Source organism: Vulpes vulpes, chromosome 2, assembly GCF_048418805.1.
Source record: "Vulpes vulpes isolate BD-2025 chromosome 2, VulVul3, whole genome shotgun sequence".
Taxonomy (NCBI): domain Eukaryota; kingdom Metazoa; phylum Chordata; class Mammalia; order Carnivora; family Canidae; genus Vulpes; species Vulpes vulpes.
The window spans coordinates 48,989,948-49,017,883 of record NC_132781.1 but is presented as its reverse complement, the minus strand read 5'-3'; the positions used below and the strand labels follow the sequence as shown (position 1 = coordinate 49,017,883).

The 27,936-nt window shown below is 64.7% G+C and overlaps 2 protein-coding genes across 11 annotated transcripts in view; one reads left to right on the top strand and one right to left on the bottom strand.

The window, feature by feature from the left end:
• CCDC187 (coiled-coil domain containing 187) overlaps positions 1 to 1,783 on the bottom strand; it is a 51,621-nt gene extending 49,838 nt beyond the window's left edge. The window contains exons 1-2 of the mRNA XM_072744786.1: positions 1,687 to 1,783; positions 1,281 to 1,364 (exon numbers count right to left, since the gene is read on the bottom strand). Of these exons, the coding sequence (XP_072600887.1) occupies positions 1,281 to 1,364; positions 1,687 to 1,783 (181 nt within the window). The remainder of the gene's footprint in view (positions 1 to 1,280; positions 1,365 to 1,686) is intronic.
• Positions 434 to 27,834, top strand: GPSM1 (G protein signaling modulator 1). Of its 10 annotated transcripts, none has more exons than XM_072748097.1 (14): positions 434 to 874; positions 9,081 to 9,302; positions 9,922 to 10,057; positions 10,659 to 10,801; positions 11,432 to 11,555; positions 11,661 to 11,776; positions 12,398 to 12,553; positions 13,286 to 13,394; positions 14,540 to 14,663; positions 19,790 to 19,860; positions 20,651 to 20,827; positions 24,624 to 24,780; positions 25,203 to 25,411; positions 26,353 to 27,834. In XM_072748097.1, exons 2-14 carry the CDS (start codon positions 9,082 to 9,084, stop codon positions 26,557 to 26,559), a joined length of 1,950 nt encoding a protein of 649 aa, XP_072604198.1. In that variant the 5' UTR covers positions 434 to 874; position 9,081; the 3' UTR covers positions 26,560 to 27,834. The 10 variants fall into 10 exon arrangements, with proteins under 10 accessions (XP_072604198.1, XP_072604202.1, XP_072604199.1 ...); XM_072748098.1 differs by having other exon boundaries at positions 488 to 863; XM_072748099.1 differs by lacking the exon at positions 434 to 874 and adding an exon at positions 1,638 to 1,846.
• Positions 27,835 to 27,936: the final 102 nt, after the last annotated feature.

Here is a 27,936-nt window from a genome sequence, read left to right as displayed (position 1 = left end):
CACTGCACTGCACCCCCAGAAGGTTCCAGCTCCTCCTGGGAAGCTCTGATATAAAGTGGAGACTCTTCCAGCCCAGGGACCCCGGCTCCCTAGGCTCCCTGTTTCCAGGAAGGAAAACAAGATGCTTTCCCCGCAGTGACAGCTATAGGGCCACGTGCGTTTCTCCTTTATTCTGTCATTCATATCATGTCACCATGAGGGCTTTCTTGGCACCAGTCACCTGGCCGCAGACCCAGGGAACCCGTGGGGGCTAGCAGCTGTCGCCTCCTGGGACACTGAGCTCAGTTCTGGCAGAGGCAGGGCCCCAGGCAGCCCTGCCCTTACAATGAGGCCGGTTCTGGGGGCACCCAAGGTTGGAGGCCTGGGGCTGTGGCAGATAAGGCAGGCAGCCCCGCCCACTACTACCCCCCCCCCCCCCCGCCCCCCAGGAGCCAGCAGGCAGGGCATCGCGGCCACAGCAGGGAGCAAGGCCCTGCCCAGCTCCTGTGGTCACAGGGGAGGGCGAGTAGGATGAGCTGCCAGGCCGCCAGCGCTTCGGGCGCAGATGGTTCTCATTCCCGCTGCCTCTCTTCTGTAGGAAAAACAAACTAGCCCAGGGCCAACAGGCCCTTTTTTATCTTCTGTTTATTTTTGTTGCCATTTGCCTTTGCCTGTGGGCTGCATTCTGCTGAGGGTCCGGTGTGGAGGCCCTGGCATTTCCCTGACCTTGGGGCGGCTCCCCCAGGAGGGGCCTCAGAGCTCCGGAGGCAGGGAGCCCACTTCCTGCTCCCGGAGCTGGCACTGTCCCGTCAGGCCTCAGTGACTTTGCCAGGGTTTGGAGTCTTCTGGCGGCACCAGGACTGAGGACCACAGGAAGGAACTGGGTGAGACCCAGGTGTGCCCTGAGGGCCTGCCATGTGCCCATTCCTAGGTCAGGCACTGCCCTGGAAAAGTGCCCTAAGGCCGGGCGGAGCCACGAGTGGGTGGCCAGAGGCCACAGGGTCAGGTCTCAGCCATCAGGGCTCCCAGGCGTTCACAGAGGAGGAGACATCGGGCGCTGGGGTGCTGGGTATGGGCTGGTGGCTGGGGGGGTGGGCCCAGGTTTCAAGGGTGAGAAACAGTGGGGGGCTGCCCAGTCCGGGCCACACAGGCCCTGGTAAGTGTCCATCCCCTGGCTCCCTGGGTGCTCCCAAACCAGGGAGTCCACACGGGGCACAGAGCCGGCAGTTTGTCGCCAGGTCCCCAGGTGTCTCTAAAGGAGGCAGGGGGTCATCTCCCATGGCCAGCACCCGTCCTCCCACCACCAGCCTGGAGAAGGAGTGGGCAGTTGCGGCTGGACAGCAGGATGGCGGGAAGGCAGCGGATGACCGAGGGGGGCTGGCCGCCTGCCAAATCAAGGCAGGGAGCCTCAAACGGTCCCTGGAGCGGGTGCGCAGGCCGCCCCGCTGCACTGCCGCCCCGACGCCCGCGGGTCCCAGGAGAGGCCGCGCCCAGCCGCCAAGCCAGCACCAGCTCTGCCCTTGGCGCGGGCGGGGGCGCGGGGGGCGCGGGCGGGGGCGGGGGGCGCGGGCGGGGGCGGGGGGCGCGCTGGCTCCGAGGCCCCGCCCCCTCCCCGCGCGGGCGGCGGTGACATCACGGCCACGGCGGGAGGGGCGGCGCCCCGCGCGCATCACTTCCTCGGCGCCTCCCGCGGGCGGGTGGACCGACCGACGGACGGACTGACGGCGCCGGCCGACGGGGACCGGCGCAGGGCGGCGCGAGCGGGGGAGTGCGCGCCCCTGGCCCTGGGCGACCCCGGCCCCATGGCCGGCCCGGCCCCGTCCGCCGCCGACGAGCTGCCCGGCCCCGCGCGGCGCCTCTACTCCAGGTAGGCTGGGCGGCCGGGCGGGGGCCTGCGGGGACGTGCGGGGGCCGGCGGGTGCGCGGGGCCGGGCGAGAGGCGGCAGGCCCCGAACAAAGGCTGCGGCGGGCGCGGGCGCACAACGTGGCGGGGACGCGCCCTCCCTGCGGGCTGGCGGCGGAGGCGCGGGGGAGGAGGGTGCGGGGCGGGGGAGCAGGGATGGGGCAGGGCACGCAGGGGGGTGGGCGCGGAGGGTGGGGCCCTGGGGCTCCCAGGGCTTGTGCCCTTCTGAGGCCAGGACTGGTGGGGGTCAGGGTGGTTGGCTGGGATGGGCTGCTGCTGGCTGGACCCCCTCACCCGCACAGTGCCTTGGGACAGGGGGCGGGAGACCTACAGCTGTGCTCCTGACCGCTGGGTGGCCTGGCACAGCAGGTGTGTGGAGGGGGGCTGCCGGGAGCTTCCCCTGAGCTGGGCACCACCACCCCACTGCCCTGGTCTGGGTTCTCAGGAGGCAGCATGGCTGAAGGGATCGGGCTTCATCATGGGTGGGGCCTTGTCCCCCGCAGACCCACCAGGAATCTGGGGTGGGGGGGGTGCCACAGGTTCGCATCCAGGCTGCAGAGCCAGCCAGCCAGGTGAGGTGTGTGCCTGCCTGAAAACGCACCTGCCTCGGGGCAGATTCATGGATGATGCCAGCGGTCCATGCTTTGTGCTCCACACTCGTCAGGGATGACAGGGCGGCCCTGCCCACCTGCAGTGCATGCCTGCTTGGTGACTCCGGGCCCATCCAGGGTGTTCCACACGGTGATGCCATGTACCGGCCCCAGGCAGACAAAAGGTCCTCTGAGGGGAACAGACTGCGCCAGGGACTGCACGGGCCCAGTCCAGCAGTCAGCACCAGTGCTGGGCAGGGGCCACTCACTGGTGGCAACTCCCACAGGCAGGCCTGGCTGCCTCTAGGGAGCCTGACCTGTCCCCAGCTCGCACAGACACCATCATCCTGGGACCTGGCAGCCACCCCAGCTGCTGAGCCTTCCGAGGGCCTGGCCTTGCCTAAAAGGATCCTCCAGCCCCAGCTGGGCAGAGTGTCAGCAGCAAACCTCTGCTGGATGCCACCCCCCACCCCCCCACCCCCCTGCAGAGTGAGGCCCTAGTGGCGAGTGAAAAGGAGGCCTTGCCACTCCTCCCACCTCGGTCTCTGTGCAACTGGCCAGAGACACAGCCTCCATTGTGTGGTCCCAGGATTGAGTGCCGAGCCCTGGCTGCTGGGCCCCATGGGGGCGGGGGTGTGCGGGTGGGTTTGCTGGCAGCTGACACTGGCAGCCCGCCCTGAGGATCTCCCCCCAGCACCCCTGTGGGAACAGCAGGACTTGATTGGGCAGTTCCCGGCCATGTGTGCGCACATGTGCGTCGGGGCTTTAGTCCTGGGAGACCTTGCACAGCTGAGCATGGGGGCTGCATCATGCTTATGTCCACATCCAGCATCTTGGCTTGGGAGTCTGGGGTCAGGGCCCAGCAATAACACGCCACACAGGACCCTAGCCTGGGGGAGCTGTCCTGGGCAGGGACAGGCTCTGAGGGGATACCGGAGACGCCCTGGGTCCAGCCTGACATCCTTGCAAGCTGAGACCTGAGTTGAGCTCAAAGGGGCAAGCCTGACATAGATTTGGGGTGCATGGCCCTAAGCCCTCCTGCGGCCTGTAAGGACACCCCTAGGGAGTTTGTGTAGCCACAGCTCCAGGTGGGCAGGGCAGTGCCTGCTCAGAGCTGGCTTTGGGAGGCTGGCAGGCAGGGATGGGAGTTGGGGAGCCATGTGTGAGGGCATCCTGGATGGGTGGGGGCCTTTAGCTAGGGAGGAGGGAACTGCTTCCTCAGTCCAGCATCCTTGGGCCACAGTGGCTCGGGGCTGGAGGAAGGTTTCAAGAGGGTCATCGGGCCAGAGAGCCCACCTGTGGTAGGGCAGCTGAGGGGTGCAGGGAGCCTGGCCTGTGGATGCCCCATGACAGGATCTACTTGGTTCGACCACTCTGCCAATGGCTGTTTGGGGGGACCTCTGGGCTGGGCCTAGCATCCTGGCTCTCTTCCCATGCCAGATTCCTGCCTGGTGACACAGGGGTCTGGGGGACATGGGCTTAGAATGCACTCTGAGAGGGACTCGAGCCTGAGTGTGCCCATGGGCCCAACAAGTCCCCAGACGGAGCCCTGGGGAGGGTATTGGGTCAGGGAGACAGAGGCAGGTGAGGCAGTTAGTGCCCAGAATTCTGTTCTATGCCTCTGGGCCCACTTGCCGGGAGCAGGGGTTTGGGAGGGAGGCGCCTATGGGCCTGGGGGAAGTGGTACAGGGGGTGGGCAGGTGGCCAAGAGGTCCCTAAAAGTGAGGAGGCCCTGGGTGGTCCTCTCCCTGTTCCCTTCAGGTAAGCACCTGAGTGTTCTGGAACTGGGGAGGGAAGAGTGAATGGGGAGCACCCCCACTGTGGGGTGACATGTTAGAGAAGCAATCCACCTATCCCCACGCACCTCCTTCCACAGGTGCCTGCAGGCACTGGCCCTGGTAGGGCCTCTGGGGAATAATGGCCTGGCCCCAGGGCTCCCTGGAAAGACAACCCTCAGGTGCTTTCCTAAGCGAGGTGACACTCATGTCCTTCCACAGCAATACCTGTCTCACTGTGCTCCCCGCCCTGTGCTGTCCCGAAATTTCCATGTGGGAGTCAGGGTGGCTCTGGTTTGGGGGCAGTGGGATGGGGTGAGCCGGGGATCTGGAGCATCTGCTCAATGGCCCAGTCTGGGGGTGACATCCCTGGAGAGGGAGGACAGTAGATCCATTTAGCAGAGAATGGGGCCAAGGGGGATACATGTGGTGGGAGCTGGGGGCCTGGCCTGGAGACCCATGGTGCGTAGTGCTGGAGGACTGTGTAGGGTCTGTGGGATAGACGAGTGGGGACAGGGGCCCTGAAGGAGAGCAGAGCAGTTTGGTCCAAGTGAGACTGGGCTGATGGCTTCTTCTGGGATGCTGTCTTGCATGCCAAGGCCAGGCTAAAAGGGTGTGGGCTTAATGTGGTGGCCAGAATAGTAAGGCTGGCCCCTGGGGAGTCGATAACCATTTTATTAACCGGTAAGGCTGCGGGCAAGCAGCAGGAGCTTGGCAGACAGTATCCTGCATCCTGGCCACTGTGGTCTGGCCACTGGAAGAGCTGGCCTGGTGTCCCTTGCAAGGAAGGGCACATTGGGCAGTCACAGTATGAGGGTGGATCGGTGCAGGGGGATTTGGTCCCCTTGGGGCAGGACCTCCACGGACCAGTCCCAGAGGTGTGGGGTCTAATCTCTGCTGGGCAGGTGGAGGACTGCGGGTCACCCGCGAGGCATCCATGTAGCCTGGATGACAGATCCCAGGTGGGAAGGCTGTCCCTCCCAGGGTAAGGGTGGTGAGGCTTCTGGGGCCCTGAGATCTCTGGCCAGCTCAGCCCAGGCCTGCAGAGGGTCCCGTGCCCCCGGGATAGGGCTCTTGGTGGCCCTTGGGGTGGACAGGCCGTCTGGAGGCTCCAGGCAGCCCTGCAGGGGGGACGTGGAGGCAGTGGGCAGGAAGGCCAGCTCCACAAACCGGCACTGGAGTGAGTGGTCCAGGGTGGCTGCAGACCAGCATGTCCTTGGGGTACATGGGCAATGCCAGGAGATAGGACCAATACCTACAGGCCTGCAGGAGTGGTGTGGGGAGACAGAGGCCCCAGAATCTTCTTCACTAAGCTGGGTCCTGGGCCTGGCCAGGCTGGGCACGTCTCAGGGGAAACAGGAGAGGGTAGGGAGAGGGTAGCCTGCAGTTTAGGCAGGTCCTGGGAGGCAGAGTAGGGTGCCTGGTGTTGATGTGAGGGTGCAGGGTTGGGGGCCCAGCTTGTTAATAGGAGCTGGATAAAAAGGAGGTGATGGGGGATCCCTGGGTGGCGCAGCGGTTTGGCGCCTGCCTTTGGCCCAGGGCGCGATCCTGGAAACCCGGGATCGAATCCCACGTCAGGCTCCCGGTGCATGGAACCTGCTTCTCCCTCTGCCTGTGTCTCTGCCTCTCTCTATCTCTCTGTGACTATCATAAATAAATAAAAATTAAAAAAAAAAATATTTAAAAAAAAAAAAGGAGGTGATGCAGGCCCTGCCTGTACCTGAGCTGTCCTGAGGAGTAGACAGGCATCCTGAGGGGTAGACAGGCAGCATCAGAGAAGCCTCGGGGCAGGGAGGAGGGTGCTTGGTCGGGACACTCTTGGGAATAGGGCCTGGTGAGGCTGGCAGCCTGGGACCAGGTCCTCCCACCTGTGCTCACCTGCCAGGCCCCCTTACCCCCCCTCCCCGCCAGTGGCCAGGGCCTACAGAGCTGAAGCTGGCGCTGGCCCTGGCACCTGCCTTGACTTTGTATCTCTGGAATGGCCTTTGTCCTGGGCCTCGCACTTGCCCTTTGACTCGGGTTCCTCCATATGCTCTGTTCCGACTTTGGGTAGCTTCAGGGAGCAGGGCCCACCCTGGCTCCCCAGTTTCCTCTGATCTCAGAGCTGCACCCCCTCCTCTTCCCAGGGTCCAGAGCCTTGGAGGCCTCTGCTGCCCCAGTGCCCATTGCCAAGCCAGGCAAGTGGCCTGGCAGAGAGTCTCCACCCTGCGCCCCACCCCCCCTGCAACCCAGACCTGCCCTGTCTGCTGACGATGCTGATCCCCGGCTCTGAGCTGCCCTGATCCCTTGATCCACCTCAGTTGCTGGAGGCCCCAGACACCCTGCCTAAGGACCTGGGGTCTCTTGGAAGCCAGAGCCTTTGGCCCACCACTCTGGGGTGGGTGGAGGCAGGGGACCACGAGGCGGGCACATCCCCAGGGCCAGCAGCCCGGGTGGGGCAGTTGTCGGCAGGCCTGGAGGGAGGCCTGGAGCCCCAAGATGCCGGCTGCCTCCACGGAGACCCAGCCTGTGGCCCTGAGCTTGGCAGAGAAGGCTGTCTGCAAGGTGGTGTATGGCGCCCCCCGTCCCCGCCCCCTGCTACTGCCCGTGGGCCTGGAGCTGTGGCTGCATGTGCAGAAGATGCGCAACCTGCGGAGGAAGAGGTGCGGTGGGCAGTGGGGCAGGGGCCGTGGAGGTCAGGGTCTGGAGGGTCTCGGGCCAAGTGGAGGATACCTGCCTGCCACCTCCTCAACATTGCTGGGCCCGTGTGGGACCTGCCCGTATGTGATTCAGGATGCTGTGTTGGGCACCCCCTCACTGTGCCCCTGGGCCCTTGACACAACCTCTCCCACGGTGATGGTAAGGACACACGTCTAGGCAGGAACGCTGCGCTGGGGAGGCCACTCCCCCAGTCGTGTCTGTCAGCCAGCAGGGTGTGCTGGGCTCGGGACCCAGCAACGTCAGACTCCAGGCCCCCGTCCTCCCAAGTCACCTGGAAGGAGAGATCACTCCGCGGCATCAGAGAGCTAGTGCCAGCTGGGTGAGGACGAGCCGGACTTAGTTAAGGGGCCGTCTGTACGGTGGTGGCCAGGCCAGGGGATGGCTGCTGGGGGCTCCTGCCATATGGCATCCAATGTACCTTCCCAGAGTGTGGTGGGTAGGAGGCCGAGACCCTGGCCCCCAGCTCTCCGAGAAGCCACTCAGGCTCTGTTTGAGTCTGGAGGGTGCAGGGCAGCACCAGGTCCTGGAGCCCACTCTCCCCTGGGGAGTCCAGGCTGGGCCAGGGGCACTGTGATGGAGACCTCCCACAGAGAGCCCTGAGCTCATGTGGTGTGGGGCTGTTTGGTACGCGGTCTTGTTGGAAATGTGTAAAGTGCCCATTTTCTTGACGATGCGGGAGTCAGGTGGACAGGGCACTCTGGTTTGTATCAGCAGGCTATGTGGGCAAAACGGCTGAGAAGTATGGCTGTGGGCAGATTTGTTTGTTGAGAGGATATGTGTGATTCTCCTCCAGTAACTGCTGGTCACTGGGGGGACATGGCCAATTTGGTGTGGACACCTTGAATTACCCTGCAGGCTTTCCCTGGACCCCGGTGACTGGGGTTGGCCCTTGGCCATGCAGAATGTGTCTCTCACTTTTCCAGGGCCATGTATGTGGCCACTGGGCCCCTCCTGCCACCTGCCTGGGTGACCTACAGCCTGGAGCCCCACTCTTCCCACCCTAGGACAGGGCAATGTGCCAGGCCTTGAGGCTGGAACCCACAGGACCAGCTTGAATAGGGCAGAGGAGGAGACCGAGGTTCTAGGTGGTGGTGTGTCCTACCCGGGACCCCACAGCAGGGAGAGCTGGAACCAGGGCCAGCCTGATCAAGTGACTGCCCACACAAGGCTCTTCTGACAGCCCTGTCCTTGGGGCAGCTCACCCAAGGCCCAGGGGTCGTGGGGCCCGCAGTGAGCAGGGCCCAGGTAACAGCTGGGGGGCTTGGGCCCCACCTTGGGGGCTAGCAGGGCCTAAGGGTAAGGGGCTGCTTCTCTGAGGCCCCTGCCCAAAGGTCGGGAGAGGAAGCCTCCAGCAAGGGCACTGGTTGTCCCATGGAACTCCGGGCTCTTGCAGTTGGGCTGGGTTCAGGGCCAGGAACCTGGAGCAGTTTCCCACGGGTCCAGGGGTCGTCCATCCCGGGATGGGCCCTGTCATGTCCTCCTGTAGTAGCGCCATGGGGATGGGGAGACCTGGGAGGTGGCCAGCTGAGCACTTCTCAGCCCGTGGGGCTGGCTGACCCTTGGCTCCCACACAGCCATGCCCCCGAAGGATGGGAGGCTAGGATAAATGATGGCTGAGCCCCCAGCTGCCCACCCTAGGACATGGGATGCAGTCAGCTCCTGCCCATGTGGCCTTGACCAGTTTTCTCTGAATCTCCCAAGGCCTCGGCTGTCCTGGGTGAGAATCAGGGCCTGCCATGGGCTGCTGTGGCTGCTCTGGAGGAGGCACATGGCCCCAGGCCTGGGGGGCCCTCGTCCAGGTGCCCGAGACTTCTTGAAGGCTGTGGCCACCATGGCCTGAGGGTCTTGCTATGGTCACAGACTCATGCCTCTTCCTGGGCTGAGCCCCGGGAGCATGAGGGGTGTGCAGTGCAGCTGGGGCACAAGTGAGCCCACCTGGGGACAGGCACAGCACTGGAGCTGGCACTTGCTTCCAGGCAGTCCTCCAAAGACATTTCTGACTGTGTGCATGGGGAAGGAGGGGGCCACGGCCCCCCGAGGGCCTCGTGGTCCCGGTGACACCTGGGCAGGGAGCACAGAGGCCCCATGGGACCACACAAGAGGTGGGCGGTGACATGTGTCCCCTGCGCGCAGGATGGAGGCCTCATGCCTGGAGCTTGCCCTGGAGGGGGAGCGTCTCTGCAAGGCTGGGGATTTCAAGGCGGGCGCGGCCTTCTTTGAGGCAGCGGTGCAGGTGGGCACCGAGGACCTGAAGACGCTGAGTGCCATCTACAGCCAGCTAGGCAACGCCTACTTCTACCTGAAGGAGTACGGCCGGGCACTGGAGTACCACAGGCACGACCTGCTGCTGGCCCGGTGAGATGCCCTGCGTGCGTTTGGGGAGCTCAGGGTGCCCAGGACCCCGGGGCGGGGGGGAGGACCGCACAGTGCCCCCGGCAGCGCATGTGGTCTGTCTGTCGGCCCGTGTTCCCAGCATGTCCTCCTGCCCAACTCCGGAACCCCGTGCACACCTGTGTGTGGGCTCCATAGGCCTCACTGTTCTCTGGCCTGCAGGCCTGGGCCCGAGCTGCTCTTGCCCTGGAACACGCTCTGCTCCTCCTGCATGTGGGCAGTGGGTGCCCCACAGGCCCTTCCCTGGCCAGCAAGCCCCTGACAGCCCCTGACACCCAGCCAGCCTGTCAGAAGTTATTCACACCACCAGGCCCCATGGCTCTCCCGGGTTCCATCTGGGCACCTCCCCAGGCCCTGACAGTGGCAGGCTGGGCCCAGCAGAGCAGTGACCCTCCCCTGCTCAAGCCGGGCTCCCGACCCAAGGGGACCTCCTCACCCACCCCAGGACCCCAGCCCAGCATGGCCCCCATCGGCCCAGGGATGGTCCTGCCAGGCCTCCCCTACCCTCACCTGGGCTCCCTGCAGCCCGCAGCATCCTGAGCCTGGCCTTTGGCCTGGCCGCACACTGCCCTCTGCCCTCCAGGACCATCGGTGACCGCATGGGGGAGGCCAAGGCCAGTGGAAACCTGGGGAACACGCTGAAGGTCCTGGGCCGCTTTGACGAGGCTGTCGTCTGCTGCCAGCGGCACCTGGACATCGCCCAGGAGCAGGGGGACAAGGTGGGTCAGCGGCTTCCAGGGCAGCTGCCCCTCCCAACCCCATGACCCGGGGCCTCATGGGAGGAAGATGGAAGAGTGACCCCTGACACACTGCAGGGCTGAGTCCCTAGCTCCCCATCCCCCATGTCAACTCTTCCTCTCACCGACCTCCCAGTCTAGCTCCAGAGGGAGGCAGGGTGGCGTGGCAGCTGGGGATAGAGTCGCTCTGGGCCTAGCTCTGTGCCGGACCTTAGGCTGTCCCACTCAGTGACCTCCCTCCATGACCCTGTGACATAAGCACAGACGAGGAAACATGATGGCTTGCCCCACGTCATATCTCACGGCAACCGGGCCTGGCTGGGAGCCCCCTCCTTCCCCTGGCACCACACAGAGGCCTGGCCACCCTGACGGCAGAGACTGAGGGCTATGGGTGCCGGATGTGGCTGCACCTCCTCTGCTGAGTCGGTCCCAGGGTCGTTTGGTTGCCTCATCCTCTGTCCACAGAATGGCAGTCACATGCCAGCACCCCCACCCCTCCTTGGGGCCCCAGGCCTACCTCAGCATCCACACTTGCCTTTGGGACTGTGTCTGTGGGTCCCCCCAATGTCGGTGCTGCCCTCAGGTCGGGGAGGCGAGGGCACTGTACAACATCGGCAACGTCTACCACGCCAAGGGCAAGCAGCTGTCCTGGAATGCTGCCCAGGACCCCGGGCACCTGCCACCCGACGTCCGGGAGCCACTGCGCAGAGCCTCCGAGTTCTATGAGTGAGTGGGGCAGACAGGGGCACCTGCAGAACCAGCGGACCGGGCTTTGTCCACGCTCTCCTGGCGCTTCCTGGGCCATCGCCGCTGGCCCAGGCCCAGAGCACCCATGTCCGCCCCATCACCTCTCCACAAAGCCTGCGTGGTGCTGGCCAGTTGACTCTCCTTCCCCACCACCCCCCCCACCGGCCCCGTCCTCAGGGCCTGCAGGGAGTGCACCAAGCCTCCTGCCGCTTCCCCCACCCAGTGCAGAGAAGCAGGGAAAGCACCAAGCAGAAGCCATGGGTGGCGTTTAGAAAGCACATGGCTGGAAGGGGGGCAGGGACATCGGCCAAGCCTCGTGCGTGGGAGAACCTTGCCCCTGAATACCAGAGTGGGGCAGGCGAGCCCCGGATGCACGCCTTGGAGCTCACGGTACCTGTTGGCAGTGGCACCAGAGCTGGGGGGCCCACCCTGAGCGGCCCTCGTTCAGGGGCACACTCCTGGGAGGAACCGAGCAGAGGCCACCTGTCCGTCACCCTCTAGGCTAGGCGGGTGGGTCACAGGGCCCCTGCTTCCCGGGCATTGAGAGGGACACAAAAAAAAAAAAAAAAAAAAAGAGAGGGACACAGCTCAGATGGATGCGACCCCCAGGAGGAATCTGTCCCTGGTGAAGGAGTTGGGTGACCGGGCGGCCCAGGGCAGAGCCTACGGCAACCTAGGCAACACCCACTACCTACTGGGCAGCTTCATGGAGGCCACAGCCTTCCACAAGGAGGTGAGTGCACTGTGGGGCCCCCAGCCACCGTGTCTGTGCGTCTGTCATCCACATCGGGTCCCGCGGCTACTCTGTAACCACCCAGCCTTGGGTCTGTATCCTCAGCGCCTGGCCATTGCTAAGGAATTCGGAGATAAGGCAGCCGAGAGGAGGGCCTACAGCAACCTGGGGAACGCCCACATCTTCCTGGGGCGCTTTGACGTGGCTGCCGAGTACTACAAGTAGGCAGGCCTGCCCCCCAACCCCTGCCCACCTCCCCACCCACCCCCACCCCTGCCCGCCCCCACCTGCCCAGCCGGGGGGCCAGGTGGGGGGTTCTGGCCTGTGTCCTGGGGCTATCAAGGGCAGAAAGCACCACAGCCCCTTCCCTTGGTAAGTGCTGGCAGAGGCCACTGTGTGCTGGGGACACAGTTGGCCACAGCTCGGGGCTTTCTGGTGCTAGCTGTGGGGGGGAACCCCCAAAGTGTCTTTACTCCCCACAATAGCTCTGGGTGCGCTTATGATCCTTGTACGGACTCAGAAGGTCAGGACCATGTGGGCTCCTGGGAGTCCCTGACCTGTGCCCGGGGAGCCCTGTGAACCGTCTACAGAGCGGTGGCCACCATGTAGAGACTGGGTCATCGGCCCCAGGTCCCGGGCTGAGCCTTACCATCCTGAATCAGGAGCCCGGGCTGAGCTGTTTTGTCCCCCAGCCCTCTATGGAGACTCTGGTGGGATCCTGGGGCTGAGGTCACAGAGCAGGTGGGCTGCATCTGCATCACCCACTGCCCACCCCTCAGATGAGGGCCATGCACAGTGCCACGCCCCCTCCATTTGGGACTGATCCTCTGTCCTCTCCTCAGGAAGACACTGCAGCTGTCCCGGCAGCTCAAGGACCAGGCAGTGGAGGCACAGGCATGCTACAGCCTGGGCAACACGTACACGCTGCTGCAGGACTATGAGCGCGCAGCTGAGTACCACCTGCGGCACCTGCTCATCGCCCAGGAACTGGCCGACAGGTTAATGGGGGGTAGGGGTCAGGCCTGGCCCACAGGCCTCCAGACAGTCCTTGAGCTGCAAACTGCTTTCATCGAGGCCCTGCCCTGCTGCCGAGCACCAGGAGGCCTCTCCGAGCAGGACGGCCTGCCTGGCCTCAGCCTCCCTCTGCCATTAGGCCATGCCGTCCCGAGTGGGACCGCATGAGACCAGGTGGGTGCCGGCTGGCCACCTGTGGTGACCGTCAGGGTAGGCTGGTTGGGGATCAGCCCCTTGAGCACCCCGTGTCTGCGTAGCCTCAGTCTCTCAGGAGACACAGAAGTATCCTACGTGCACGGGTGTGGGGTGGGCGGCCAGGGCAGGGGCAAAGGGGCTGCTGGCAGGCTACTCTATTGGGAGGCTCCAAGTGGCTGGCCCTTGCTCTGGCGGGTGATGGCGCTCTGGAACTAGATGGTGACGGCTGTGAATCAGAAGTACACACAGAGCTGAGCATGAGCCCAAATGGTTAAATTTATGTTTTGTGATTTTTCACCTTAATTGAAAGATTGATGACCTGAGGGACTGCCCCTACCTCCTGCCCCCACACCCAAGGGTGGAGGAGAGCCTCACTGGCTGGTAGGGGACAAGCGAGACCCGCAGGAGCCCCAGGCCTGCCGGCTCTGCTCCTGTCACAATGGGCCCGAAAACCGGGGGCTGGTGGGTGGGCTGGTGGGCCTGGGGGCTACAGATGTGAACTCAGTGTCCCACCCTGGCAGAGTGGGTGAGGGCCGGGCGTGCTGGAGTTTGGGGAATGCCTACGTGTCCATGGGGAGCCCGGCGCAGGCCCTAACTTTCGCCAAGAAGCACTTGGAGATCTCCCAGGAGGTAAGCCAGGCCCGCCCTCCTGCCCTCCCCAGCCAGTGCCTTAGCGGCCCTTGGAGGTCTCCAGGCGCTGCCTGGCCCACTTTGGACCAGGCTAGGTGCCTCCGTGCACTCTGGGCTCCTGCTGGCACTCCTCCTCATCCTCTCCAGGCTGTTGCACGCTGGCCCTGCCCTCAGAGGCCTAGTGGCTGCTTCTCTGCCGTAGCCAGGGGGTGCGACAGGGGAGGGGGCCCTGTTTGCACCCCTAGAGTGTTAGCATTCCCTGTGGGCCGGCCCTCGACCACGTCCTCTGTCCCCAATGGAACTGGGCTGGGCCAAGGTGGAAATGACCTGCCACAGGCAGCCCAGGGCACGAAGGCATGGCCGCCCCTGGGGGCCCCTCCTCTGCAACTTCCTAGCTGGACATCTCCTTAGGGATGGGACAGGGTCTCTGAGGGCCTGTCCACCCAAGACCCTCCCACTATGGTCAGCACAGCCCCTGATCACAGGGCCATTACAGGTGGCCTCCTGTGTCCTGGGTCTTTATCTCAGCCCTATACTCCTTGGGCCCCAGTGGCACCTCCTTCCAGCACACGCCTAGTGCCTGCCCTGACCCACCATAGCCCCAGGCCTGAGTGGGCAAAACCCATAGGAGCCCAAGTGGTAGGGGGAACAGGCAGCTTGGGTCAGAAGAGTCCCCCTGGGGCCACCAGCAGGGCTGGCCCCCATGTTCCCCCTCACCAGCACCCCCAGAGCTCCACTGGAGGTCCAGCCACGCCCCCCCCCCCTCCCCGCTAGTTCTTGGGCAGTGCACATCACCCCTCTGTGACAGGGTCCTCCTGTTGAGCCTCTGCTCTGAGCTAGGGGCCTGCGGGGTGCATGGGTGGCTCAAGAGACTGGGAAAGGTGGAGTCTGGGGCAGGCCACCCACCTTTGGGCAGGTGCTCAGGAAGGAGTGCCCCACGTGGCACAAGGCTGGCTGCCTGAGGCCCCAGGTGCTCCCGGGGTGTGAAGGGGGCCCACATGGCCCCCCTCACCCAGGGACAAACACACAGCCTCCACCCCTGAGGCGTAGTGAGACCTGGTTTCCTTGGAGGCTGGAGGCTCAGTGGCTGTCCACAGGAGCCTCCCAGCCCACCTGCCCGCTAACCTGGCCCTGCTTGGCTCTAGATTGGGGACCGCAATGGGGAGCTCACCGCCCGCATGAACGTGGCGCAGCTACAGCTGGTGCTGGGCCGGCTGACCAGCCCAGCGGCCACAGAGAAGCCGGACCTGGCTGGCTACGAGGCCCAAGGTGAGCCCCCAGGCTAGGTGGGCAGGGGCGTGGCAGGAGGACCACCCAGGGTATGTGGGCCTTAGGGCAGTGCTGGTCTCTGGCAGTCTACAAGGAGTTGGGCTCTGCCCCCCGACAGGAGACTGACAGAGCTGCCCAGTAAAGGTAGTAAGCTCCCTTCCCTGGGGGTGTCTGCCTCTGCCCCACTTCTCCACCCTGCCCTGGAGCTCCCCGTGGGGGTGGAGGGTGACTGGGTGTCCAGGGTGCTCAGGGCACAGAGGGAGGGGCTTGTTCCCCCAGGGCAAGTTAGGAATCGGGACTGGAAAGTACAGGGGGCAGGGACAGTGTGGGAAACATGTGGCCTGGACGTGAGGCCTCCAGGCCAGGGCTTCATGGTCGCTGGGGCAGTGAGGGCCCATAGTCACCCTGAGCCCCCCAGTTTATCACCCCGTGACACTGTGGCCCGCATGAGGAGAGGGCCACTTGCTGCCCCTGACTTAGTGCTCCACCCGCTCCAGGCTGAGGGCTGGGCCTAGGGGCCGCAGTAGCCAGAGAGGCCTAGAGCCCTGCTCGTGCTCAGGGTGCTAATCAGGTGAGGCCCGGGAGGAGCCAAGGCAGCTATAATGACCTCATTCACGGGCCGCTGGTTGCCCCATACAGTCAACATTGTCAGGCACACAGGGGCATGCAAGGACAGAATGTTCCTTGTAGAGCAAATGGATAAAAAGTATGGGGCTTGGTGAGGGGTGGGCACCCTGAGCTGGCTTCCCAAATTGCTGTAGGTGGGTGGGGTAGGGCAGGCTCCGCTTGGGGGCTAGCTGCCCCCTCCCTGCCTGCATGGACCCCGACCTCTGGTTCTTGAGTTTGGGGGCAGTCTGGCCTGAATCCCCTCGTGGCTGTGTTCCTCAGGGGTGCCTGCCCTGCCCCCGCCCCAGGAGCCCTCCAGGCCTGCTGAGGATGAGGCCAGGGAATTAGCTCCGGGCTACAGCGGGACTTCTGTGGGTTTCTAGGAATGGCCTGTCCTGGGAAATGGGGCACATGAGTCACCCCCCGCCCCCGGACTGAGGACAGAAGTGAGGATGCGAGGCTTCTGGGATCTTCAGCCACCTTTGTTTTGGGGTGCTGTGGCTGAAGGGGATGGGATGGAGGAGAGCTCAAGGGGCGGGACTTTCCTGAGCATGGGCAGCTCTGCTTGGAGCCCCTGGCCTTGCACGCCTCGGCCTTGGCCTTGGAGGAGCCCAGCAGCAAGGGGGGGCAGGGCTGGCCTGGGCTTCTGGATAGGCTCCCGTGGGGCTCTCCTGCCATCCTCCTTCGGAGCTGAGGAAAGGCGGGTACATCACGAGAACAAGGCGGCTCTGTCCACCCCTACACCCAGACCCTTCCCAGCCAGGGCTCCCGGAAGCCCCCTCCCTGCCAGGCTGCCCGCAGATGCTGGGCTGCCGGCTGTCCTCCGGAGCCACCCACTCAGGCCCATGGAGGCTGGTGTGGGGGCCCCGGGCCGCCTATGCAACTGCTGGAGGCAGCGAGGCGCCCTGAGTCTGGGCGGCCCTTCAGGAGACCCCCGCCCAGGTGAGCCTCACTTACTGGGTGTACACGGAGTGGGGTGGTGGCCTGGCCCAGTGTCCAGAAACGAGCCTGGAAACTGACCCTCACGGCGCGGGGGAGGGTATGGGGGGGCACTTGTATGTGCACAGCCTGTCAGTCTGGGGGAGAGGTGAAGGGGGCCAGGGGAGCCCTGGGAGACATGTTAATGGGGCTCACATCCTGGGGCCCTGGGAGGAGGCCCAGGCCTCCAGAGGATGAGCGCAGCTTCAGCGAGGAGGGTGGGGCCGCGGTGGGTGGGGCCTGGCTGACTAGCCCAAGGCCGGACCCAGAAGGGTTTTCCCCCTGTCCTGATAAAGACAAGGGCCCTTTCTGCGGCTGGAGAACCCAGAACCTGGCTATGGCTCAGTTTGCAGGTGGATCTCACCAGCTTTGCAACCCTCATCCCAGCAGAGGCCCCAGAAGGAGTCTCGGTGGGCGGGGGCCCTCCCTGCCACTGCTGCCTGGGCCTGGGTCAGTCCTTCCAGGTCTCCTGTTAACTAGCTGACCTGGTGATCTGCCCCAGCTGTGCCCCATTGTCCCCATCTGGGAACTGGGCCCACTGCTTGTCCTGAGGATAGTGCCTGGCAGGGATAAGGGCACTCCCTGGGAGTAGACACCTCACTGTCCATCCACACTTGGCATTTATCCTGCAGTCTGTTCACAGGCCAGGCACTGGGACACACGGACTGTCCTCGTGTCTGTCCCTTCTCTGGCCGCTCCTGCCTCAACCTCCTGGAGCTTGCCAAGTGGGCCTGACTTCCCACATCCTGACCCTGGCTCTGCCCCTCCATGCCCTGTGACCTTGGCTGGTGATCACTTTTCTTGAGCCCCAGCATCCACAGTCCTGGGAGGGCAGTCAGACATGACAGTGCCTGGAAGCCCTGGACAGGGCCCCATAGGTAAGCGCCAGGAAACACTACCTGCTGGTCATCAGGGAGTGGGTCCAGCAAAGGTGGCCAGAGATGACAAGTGTGCAGAACCTTAGTGAACAGATAAGAGGCTACGGCTGTTTGGGAGGAAAGAATGGCCATGAGGCTGGGTGCAAGTGTGCGTGGCCATGTGGGGGCCACTCTCCGTGAGCTCAGGCTGCAGATGAAACACCACAGACCAGGCGGCTTAACGATATGGATGTTTACTTCCCACAGTTCTGGAGGCCGGAGGCCCGAGAGCAGAGGGCCAGCACGATGGGGTCCCGGTTTACAGATGGAGTGGGGGGCCTGGGGTTGGTGGGAGCTCTGTGGTGTTTTCTCATAAGGGCACTCACCTCGACACTGGGGCCACCCTCGTGACCTGGGGTCACCCCAATAACCTCTCAAGGCTGCACTTCCTGGTATCAGTGCGTTGGAGTTTGGGTCTTCAGCCTGGGACATGGGGGACACAATCATTCGTTCAGTAGTGGTGACTTGTGAGCAAGGACTTGAAGGGGAGGAGGGAGTGAGCCTGAACTTAGATGGAAGACAGCTCTGCAGAGACCCTGGGGCCTGCACAAGCCCAGCTGGGAAGAGCTTTGGGAGGGCTGAGCCCCTCCCCGTGTCAGTCCCCCCTCCGCCCCCCCCCCGCCCCCCCCCCCCCACAGGAAGAAGATCCCACTCAGGCCCTGTGGGCGTGTCTCTGGGGCAAAGGGAGGAACAGGGAGGCAGGCTCAGATCCCAGCAAGGTGAGAAGGGGTCGCATTCTGGATTTGTTCCGAAGGCAGAGCAGCTGGGATCCTGGACGTTGGGATGGACAGTAGGAGGAGCTGGAAGGACACAGCCAAGCAGTTAGGAAGCCGGCTTGCCCGCCCAGGTGTGCCGGGCTGCACATAGGAGGGGCCCGGGGGCGCATCGCCAGCCTGCTGGGAACAGAAGCAGTAATGATGAGGGAGCCGGTCAGACTCAAGCAGGAGCGGGGTGATGCTCAGGGAAGTTTCCAGACCTCACCCTCACTCTCGGGGTGGGCAGGACGGGAAGCCCGCTAGCGTTGCTCTGGCTTGAATGCTGCAGTGAGGGCAGCATACCATCCAGACAGAGGGTGCATTTAGCCAGGCTCAGGGGGCCCTGGGGGGACCCGCCCTGGAGCCGGACACATGCTGTGCGTCACAGGGGCCTTTCAGCCTCCACCACAGCCTGGGCCAGACCGTCCAGCCAGGCAGGGCCCCACGGACCCGGTGGGGAAATTGAATATGCCCCTGGGTGTGAGGGGGCAGCCAGCCTGCCCATGGCGGGAGATGGAGCTGGCCTGTCACCGGCCGCGGTGAGTAAAGTGTCAGCACATAGGCCTGCCGGTCCCGACAGGGCCACCCCACTGCCCCCAAACTACTCCCAGGGCTGGGTGATGCCCAGGCCCCGGCTGATGTTGGATGATCCCACAGTTTCTTCAGAGCTGCCAGTCTGCTCCAGGGGGTGCTGGGCTGCGGGGAGCCCTGCTCCAGCTCCTTTGGCCTCACAGCACAGAGTCAGGCTGTGTGCCCAGAGGCTGCTGGCCAGGGGCTGTCAGTAGGCAGAGGCAGGCCTGGCACTGACCACCTCAGCCGAAGGGAAGCGGGGGGGCCCTACTTTGGGGGGGTAGGAGGGACGGACAGCCCCAGGTCCCAGACCCTCAGGGCCACTGATGCTTCCTGGAGCTGGCCACCTGGGACAGCAGCCACCAACGCCCCTTCTCCGATCATCACTGCTTTTCCACCCAAGGCCTCTGGAGAGGGGAGCAGGGGGTAGCATTCTCAGAACCTGGAGGTCAGGACAGGGACTAGGGCTCGGCTGCCCGCACCATCGCCTTGGACACCTGCCCAGCTCTTAGGAAGCCTGGGGCATCTGGTTTGGGCTAGTCTGAACACCTGTGCTCCTGAACCAGCCCCTCTTCCCCTTGGGGACCAGGTGTCAGGCAGCAGGTGTGGCCCAGGGTGGGGTTGGGGTGCACACCCCATACTATCTGCTGCAGGTGTCTGTAGGGTGGCTTAGTGTCACATGTGGAGCTCAGTGTAGTGCAGGGGTGGCCACAGAAGGCAAGCCTTCCTCACAGTGCAGCCTGTGGGTGTGCACAATGTGCCAGGCGCTGTAAAATGCTTCCATGGGTTCCTGCTGCATGGCCAGCTGCACACCTGTAGGTCCCGTGTGATGGGTGGGTCATGGGTTCAAGGTCTGGTGGTGCTGAGACAGGACCCCGGAGCATCTGCCAGCACCAGAGGCCTCGCACATGCCTTCTTACACCCAGCAAGTATCTGCAGCAGGAGGGGCGCTTAGCTCCGGGGAGGACCTGGCTGCCCTCATGCGTGTAGGTGAAGGGGTGAACTGAGTGCAGCTGATCTGGGTGTGAGGCCCCATCTGCATGGAGGTAGGGAAAGCATTCCAGGAGAGGACGTCACTGACGCCGGTGGGGAAGCCAGGCCTGAGTTAGGAGCTCAGACACGACCTCTGGGGAGCACCAAGGCCAGGCCTGGCTGCCTGTCCAGCCCAGGGGTACAGGGTCATGTGGACATTGCACACTGTGTCTGCCTCCATGGGGGACAGTGAAGTGGGAGGTTCACCTGCCAGCCCACCTCCTGGCCAGGGGTCAGTGCCAGGCTGATCAGGCCCACTGTCTTTCAGGTGCCAGGCCCAAGAGGACACAGAGGCTGAGTGCAGAGACCTGGGGCCTGCTGAGGCTCCCCCTGGAGCGGGTGAGTGGGCTGAGGGTGGACGGCTGGGGCCCCAGGGCTAGAGGGCAGCCGTCCACAGTTAAGAGGCTGAGCCTGGGCATTGGGTTCATGAGGCCGGCGCAGGGCTTGCAGGGCTGTCCCCACCCACCCTGCTCTTGTCTGTGTCCCATCCCCGCCACCAGTGACCAAGGCACCCTCCACAGCCGGAGACGCTGGACTGGCCATCGGCCCCCAGAGAAGTCCCCACAGGCCCTGTCCCCTCCCACTTCATCCCAGGGTCCCACCAGCCACATTCCCAGTGTCCTGGCCGGCCCCCACTCCTGTCTGCTACCTGCCCCCTCAGACTCTGCCTCATGGGGAAGCCGAGCTGTTACAAATGGACCAGCAAGGCCTTGGCAAACCCCGCACCAAAGCCAGGCAGGGTAGGGCTCCGGGTCCACTCTGTACCTGCCAGAGGTGGGTGCTGTGTAGCCCCAGGGGATGAGCTAACCTCTCTGAGCTTCTGGTTCCTCCGATGTGGACTGGTTTCAGGCACAGGTGCCCATCGGGAAGTCTGTTGAGGGACAAGGCTTGGGGCTGCCGTGGTCACTCATTGCTCCATGTGGGGTCAGCTGTCTAGCTCCTCCAGGCCCCGGCCCTGCTTCTCCTTCCCCCCAGGCCCTGTCTTCGTCTGGCACCCAAGTGCCCAGGTGTGTGTCTGTGGGTCAGGGCCGCTGCATCTGCTAGCCTCCCTGGGGTCCTGGGACGGGAAGCGTCGGTTCGGGATTATTGGCCACCCCCGCCCATGCCTGGCCTTCCTCCCCCTCCCCAGGAGCAGAATGGAGACAGCCACCAGGTGGGGGAGTGGCGGGGGCCGGGCAGGGACATGCTCCCTCTCCCCATGAGGAGCAGGAAGTACCAGGAGGGGCTGGAGGCTGCCGAGAGGCCCCGAGAGGGCGGCCACTCCCCGCTGGACAGCGCGGACGTCCGGGTGCAGGTGCCTCGCACGGTAGGCGACCTCTCCTGGGATGCCATCCCGTGCAGCAGACCTGGGCCAGGCCAGGCCACCCCCAGGGGCAGAGGCCTCACAGCCCTGTGTCATCCCCAGGCCCACTGAGCGCAGGGCACAGGGCACTTGGTGCAGACACAATGTTCCATCAGTTGCATCCGGCCTTGGTGAGGCCCAGGCCACAGAGAAACTGGACCGGAGGCCTTGTGGGTGGAGGTCTGCAGGGCAGCCTTGGGGGAGCACAGGCCCCGGGCCCGGCCAGTTGCCCTGGTACAGGCTGATGGGGGACAGAGGGATGGGCCTCCTGCTGCCCGGCCAGTGTCCCTCTGTGTCCAGGAGGCAGGGTTGGCCTGTCTGGGCTGCTGGAAGCCATCGGGGTTTAGAAGGCAGCGGAGCCCAGGTTCAGAGGTCAGCCCAGAACACCCCACCCCATGCACTGGGCTCCAAATCTCTGGGAATTACTCTAAAAATAGTATAGTTTCCTCCAACGGCTTGATCAGCACCTTCCAGCATGGGCACGCGCTGGGTATGCCTAGCCCCACATGGCTGCTGTGTGCCCGTCTCCCCCGCCAGGCTTGGAGGGCCTCTGCCAGCCCTCACACTGCCCCTCAGCCTGCCAGCCAGAGTCGTGTCCGTGGAGTGAGGGGTGAGCACGGTGGGGTCACTGTCCCCATCACATGGGGGTTTGGGGTCTAAGATGGTGTGGTTGGGCGTGGTCGAGGGCCCCGGGCCCTCCTCCCAGGCAGGACTTGGGGGGTGGGGCTGGGTCAGCCCCAAAGGTCAGCATCCACCTAGAAAGGATCTGGCAGGGGGCCCCTCAAACACTAGGGAGCTGCAGCAGGCTTTGGGATAGGAAGGCCCTTTCCAGCTGGTGACTTGGCCCCCAACTGGTGACCTGGCCCTGGCCAGGTCCCTGTTGTCGCCATGGCGGGGTGGGGGTGGGGGGCTTCTAGCAAATATGCTCGGGCTTGCCACAAGTACTGCATTCAGAGGAGCCCTAGGAGGGGAAAGTGAGGCATGGGGCAGCACAGAAGCTAGCCTGAGGGCACCCAGCTAGGAATGGTGCAGCCGGGGGTCCCAGCTCAGCCCCTTGGAGAGCGCCACCAGGCTCCAGGCCATGTGTGCCTCTGGAGGGAATTTTGGTGGCAGAGCCCAAGCCTGGGCGCACTGCGGGGCTGGAGCCCAGTGCCAGGCTGGTCCCCTGCCCCGCAGACACTGGCCCGGCTCCCCACGGCCAGACCTCCCACCACCCAGGGCTCTGCGCAACAGGAAGGCCCTGGGGATGTCTCCATGCCGTCCGTCCTCCCCTCCTGGCTGGTCCCCTGGATGCCCTGGGTGGGGAAAGCACCCCACAGCGAGCGGCACGGGGTGGGGGGTGGGCCACGAGGGCCCTGGGGCTGCCAGCAGTTCTGGCTGTGTGGGGAGTGGCCGCGAGGCCCATGCCGGTGGGAAAGGCCGGCTCTTTCTGGCTTGTCGCCCGGCCCAGGAGGCCCCAGCCTCGGGAGTCGGGGCTGAAAGGAGAGGTGGCTTTCCCCGGGCGGACCAGCTCTGGAAGGAAGGCGGCCCGTCAGCCAACTACAGCTTTCCACTTAGGTTCCGTCCCCCTGGCCCTCTGACAGGGCCCCCCCAGGCCGGGCGGGAGTCCTTGTCCTGGAAATAATCTGAGTGTTTACAGAGCGTGTGCGTGTGTGTGTGTGTGTGTGTGTGTGTGTCTACATGTGCGCGCTAGAACCCGGGCAAGTGAGCGCCGTGGGGGGGTCAGGGGCCAGGGCGGGGCTGGCGCTCCCCCAGGGCCTATTTAAGCGCTGAGCTAACGGGGGCAGCACAGGCGCCACACGGTCGTGAACAGCACACAGGGAGCGGCAGATCCAGCGTGAGTGTGGGGTCCCTGCTGCGGAGGCTCAGGGAACGCGGGGCCTGCATGACGCTGGCAGGGGGCAGAGCCCAGCTGTCCTCCTGGGGCTAGGGCTGTCACCCCTGCAGCAGCCCAGCTGCCCATCTTGTCCGCTGCAGGACCACCCACCCTGGCCAGCAGGCAGGAGGGCTGCACAGGGGCAGCCCCGGGCCAGGGGGTGCAGGGAGTTTGCGAGCCCCTGGCTGGAAGTCCAGCAGGAAGGGCTCGGAGAATCTGGGATAGAAGAAGCCAGAGTTGGGGGCAAAGGGGAGGTGGAAGCCTGACCTGCGAGGGCCCAGGTGGCCTTGCTGTCCAGAGCTCCCCCTGTGCTTCTGTGGCCTCAGCCCCAAATCCCCGAGACCAGGGGGGCCGTGGCCCTTCTCAGGTGGCGGCAGATGGCTATGCCCCTGGAACCCAAACTCAGCCCAGAGTGGGTGGGAGGAGTGCCGGGAGCCCAGGGTGACCGCCCTTCCAGGAGCAGCCTGGCTCTGTTCAGCTGGCCACAGGCCACCCGGGGTCCCCTGTAGTGGGCTGGGGCCTACCCCACACCCTCCTGGGGATGCAGGGCCCCTCTGCCCTCGACACCAGTTTTCCTTTCGCTCTGGGCTCCATGGGGTCTTGGGCCAGGACGTGGGATAGCACAGCCACAAGTTGAGGCTTCCTGAACTATCTCCAGCCTTGGCTCCAGGCCTGCCCTGGTGGGACAGGGGTGTGGTCTGTCCTGTGAGCTCCGGCCAGCTGGTGTGGCTCATGCATGAGCTGTGATGTTACCACCTGCTCTTGGCTTTGGGGAGCCCAAGGCAGGCGTGTTTGGGGGGGTGTCCCCCACCCACCCCTTGGAAGCATGCAGCCTCCCCTGCCTCAGGACCCTCCTCCACAGTGGGCTCTGAGGTTGTCAGCCAGCACCCAGTAGTGACATCTTGCTGTCGTGGTCTCTCCATGAGCCCAGCTCTGAGCGACCCCAGGAGCACCCCCCCCAGCTGACAGGTGGACAGGCCAGGGCTGGGTGGGGGACACTAGCATCAGAGGTGAGGTGCCTGCAGCCCGGGTGGCCTCTGGAAGCCATCCCCTTCATCAGTCAGCCCTCAGGGCCCTGGACTGGATGCGGATGGGGTGAGGCTGCTGGGGGGACCCACCCTGACCCTGCCCTTCTGGGGGCTCCAAGAGACCACCACCTCCAGCCTCCCCTGTGTAGATGTGTAAACTGAGGCCCAGAGTGGGAGTGGGTTTGCCCAAGGTCACATGGCCCCTTGGGACTCAGGCAGGCCCAGTGGCCTGCTCACTTGCTTCTCATTCCCCTGTTCCCTCCCCGGCCCCATCAGGGGGGCTTGCCTAGACCTAGCAGGTTGCCCATGTCAGCCCTCCCCAAGCCCCCATAGCAGATCTTGGGCACCTCACTAGCACGTGCAGGGGGAGGCTGGGGGATGTGAACACCTTCTCTTTAGCCTGAACACCCCACACCAGGATCACAGCCTCTACAGGCTCTGTCTTCTGGGCCTGCCCACAGGTCTGGTACCAATCTCCAGAAGGGGTGGGACTCGGGTGGAACAGAGGAGCCCTCACCTCCCCCAGCTGTGGTTCCTTGCTTTTGATGATGTGACCTGATGGTGCTGGCAGCCCCAGGGCCACTATCACCACTGCCAGGGTCCCAGCACAGGCCAGTGTCCTGTGTAAAGTAGCCAGTGAGGCTTCCTGCCTGCTGAGGGCCTGGTCACTCACACATTCAGCGGACACTGGTGAGTGCTGTGCTGGGTGCCAGGCCCCAGAGGTGTAGGCACAGGAGGGGCTCACTGCAGGGCGCTGACAGTGTGGGGACAGTTCCCCCCCCGGGGGGTGGGGGGCTGGTGACCCGCATGGGGCCCCTGTGGCCGGATGCAAGCCAATGTGGACACTCTCCCCCAGAGTATCCCTCGGGCACCATCCTCCGATGAGGAGTGCTTCTTTGACCTGCTGAGCAAGTTCCAGAGCAGCCGAATGGATGACCAGCGCTGTCCCCTGGAGGAGGGCCAACCTGGGGCTGCAGAGGCCACAGCCGCCCCCACCCCGGAGGAGAGGGTCGGTGAGTGCCCCCGGGGATGCACTGCACGTACTGTACTCCTTCCCCACTCCCAGCCCCCAGCCTGGTGGCCCCGGGAGCCCTCACTCCTGAGGGGCAGGGAGACCAGCTGCAGAGGTGCCCCCTGTCACCACAAGCTCCCTGTCCCCCGCCTCGCCCAGAGCCGCATCCTGAGAAGCGTGTAATCATCCCCATCCTCCGGAACAAGCAGTGTCAGGGTGCGTCATGGGCACAGAACGGGCGTGGGAAGCCAGGCCTCCCTCCTGTCACTTCAGCACCCCCTGGGGGGGGGGGCGTGGGGCCTGCGGCAGGGACAGCCGAGGCCGGCTCCCAATACCGCTGGGAGCCCCACGCCCCCGAGAGTATGGAGGGAAGGCCTGGCTCAGGCCTGATCAAGCCCGTGGGCCCCCGGCCTTGCCCTGCAGCCCAGCCCTCGCTGACGGCCTCCCCGCAGACCGAGGAGCTGCTGGACCTCATTGCCAGCTCCCAGAGCCGCCGGCTGGATGACCAGCGTGCCAGTGTGGGCAGCCTGCCTGGGCTGCGTGTCACCCACAGCAACCTGGGCCGTCTGCGCGGGGATGGGGACCCCCAGGAGCCGGGAGATGAGTTCTTCAACATGCTCATCAAGTGCCAGGTGGGCCTGCGGCTGGGGAAGCTGGGTGCTCACCCCCGCCCACCCCGGCCCCAGGGGGCTCCGGCTCGTCTCTGTCAGGCTGACTCAGCCGGTGTGGCCGGGTACCTGCGGTTGCTCAGACCTGAGGCCCTGCTCCCAGGGCCCCAAAGGCCACCCTGACATACTCGGGCTGGCTGCTCCTTACCAGCAGGGGGGCCAGTTAGGGTGCGCCAGGCTTGGGTGTGTGTGTCGGCCCAGAAGGCACCCCCAAGCCGGGAGGGCAGGAGGGCTCTCCTCGTTGTGGGGTCCGGCTGCCTGCCCCCCTAGGCAGGACAAGATGGTGGACGGGATGTCAGGGATCCTGTGAAAAGCTGCAGGAAGGGCAACTCCATGGCTGGCCTGGGACAGTGTGGTTTCCAGATGTGACGTTCGTTCCCACAGAGCAGAGGGAAGCGCAGCCCTGGGCGAGTCCAAAAATCCTCAAAACCGGCCCTTGTGGCAAACCCCTGCACCTCTGACCCCCCTGCCTGCATGGTCCAGCAACTGCACCAGCTCCCGGCCCTTCTGCTCCAGACCCTGCACAGAAGCCCAAATGCCCCCACAGCTCCCACCCAGCCCCAGCACCCTGGCCTGATGGGGTGCCCTGCAGAGCTCTGTGCCCCAGCTCCCGAGCTCCTGAACACTTAACTGTCGGTGATCTTAGGCGCAGTGCTGGTCTTGGGTAGGCCCCGCAGCCCCATGCCCGGCAGTCACTCAGGCCTCACCCCAGGGGGGCCCAGCCAGAGGCCTCGGAGTCAAGGCATTACCTGCAGAGCTAGTCTTACCGGTAGATGCCGAGGCAGCCTGACCAGCCCTCCTGAGCTGGCGCCGCCCAGGTCAGCAGCCCCTGCCCAGGTGTTGTCCCCGAGACCGCTGACCACCGGGCCCTCCTACACCACCAACCCACGTGTCTGTCTACCCAGTCCTCCAGGATCGATGACCAGCGCTGCCCGCCTCCTGACGTGCTGCCCCGAGGCCCCACCATGCCCGACGAGGATTTCTTCAGCCTCATTCAGAGGGTGCAGGCCAAGCGGATGGATGAGCAGCGGGTGGACCTTGCTGGGAGCCCAGAGCAGGAGGTGGATGGGAGCCCTGAGCCCCGGCAGCAGTGCCAGCCTGGTGCCAGCTAAGACTCCATCGCCTCAGCCAGGCTGGCCCCACCCCAACTCCTGGACTTGGGGCCAGGGGGCTTACACCTGTGATGCCCACGGCCCCTCGAGAAGCCCGTTCTTCTGGAGGCCATGGCTGGGTGCAGGCTCTGCACCCTCTGGCCCTTCCCGCTGTGCAGATGCTAGGCACGGCCCTCACGCTGTTCCCTCCCAGGGTGGCAGGCTCAGGCAGGGCTGCCCTGGGCGTGCGGGCTCACCCCAGTCCTGGACCTGCCCCCTCCCCGCCCTGGGTCCGGCCTGCTGCTTGTTGGTCCCCAAACCCTCAAAGGCCTCTCCCCGCCCTGCCCAGCTCCATCCCTCCGTAGCGCCCAGCAGATGTGAAGACAGCTGCCTCTCCTGTGCCCCCGAGGGCTGTTCTAAAGCCTTTGCTGTGGTGTCTGCCAGCGACATGGACGTTTTTGTCCTCCCAAAGGGGGTCCCAGGGGTGACGGAGCAGACATGCTGGCCCCGCCCCCTCACCCCTCCTCGGGCCGCAGCATCAGAAAGCCTGGAGCCTGACGAGGCCATGCTGCCAGGCCAGGGCCAGGTCGCTATGCCCTGGGCACCCAGCCCTGAGCAGGGAGAAGGCAAGGGTGGGGCTGAGCCGGGACACCCCTCGGCTCCAGCCCCAAAGCCCAAAGACACAGCGGCCTGGTTCTGGACACCAGCCAGCAGCAAAGTCAGCACCCTGACCACGCCAGGAGTGGATAGCAGGAATGGGCCCCCAGGTGAGCACCCAGCCCTCCACTGGGCAGATGACATCACTGCCTTCTTGTGGGGAGGGTCCGGTGCCCACACGCCCACGTTGGCCCGTGGGCCAGGGTAGGAGGCCAGCGCTCCAGGGACTATGGCCACAGCTCTCGTGCAGGCCTCTGCCTTGGCCAGCCGCCAGCCCCTCCAGCGAGTTCCTGGCCCCACAGCACAGCCCCTAGGGCATGAGGGGCGCCTCCTCCCCAGGGGGCGCCCCAGCTGGGCTCCTCGGTCTTTCTCAGTGGCTCTCCAAGTATGGGGAAGCTGCTGGACTCCCATCCACCTGGAGTGCAGCCTGGGGCCCAGGGGCCATGCCCCGAAGGGTGTGGGTGGGGACCCAGGTGCGGGGTCAGATGCACAACACAGGCTTCTTCTTGGCCGCCCCACATACTTGAATGTACATGCATATTTATTGCTCACATGTGTTTGCCATGCTGTCAATGGGTCCTTTCCAACCCAAGGTACATTTTTTTGTTTTTCCCAAAAAAATAAAGTCTGCCAAGTGAATGCTGTGTCAGAACCAGCGCTAAGGATGAGGGGAGGTTGGTCTTTTGGGGGGACCCCAGGTGATGGATCTTATGTGGGTAAGCGAGCCTGCACTGTGTAAAG

Coding starts and splice junctions, on each gene's coding strand:
- GPSM1 (XM_025982078.2), top strand. CDS start 6,726: ATGCCGGCTGCCTCCACGGAGACCCAGCCTGTGGCCCTGAGCTTGGCA. Junction 10,058..10,658: donor CCCAGGAGCAGGGGGACAAG/GTGGGTCAGCGG, acceptor TGCTGCCCTCAG/GTCGGGGAGGCGAGGGCACT. Junction 24,781..25,202: donor CACCCCGGAGGAGAGGGTCG/GTGAGTGCCCCC, acceptor CTTGCCCTGCAG/CCCAGCCCTCGCTGACGGCC.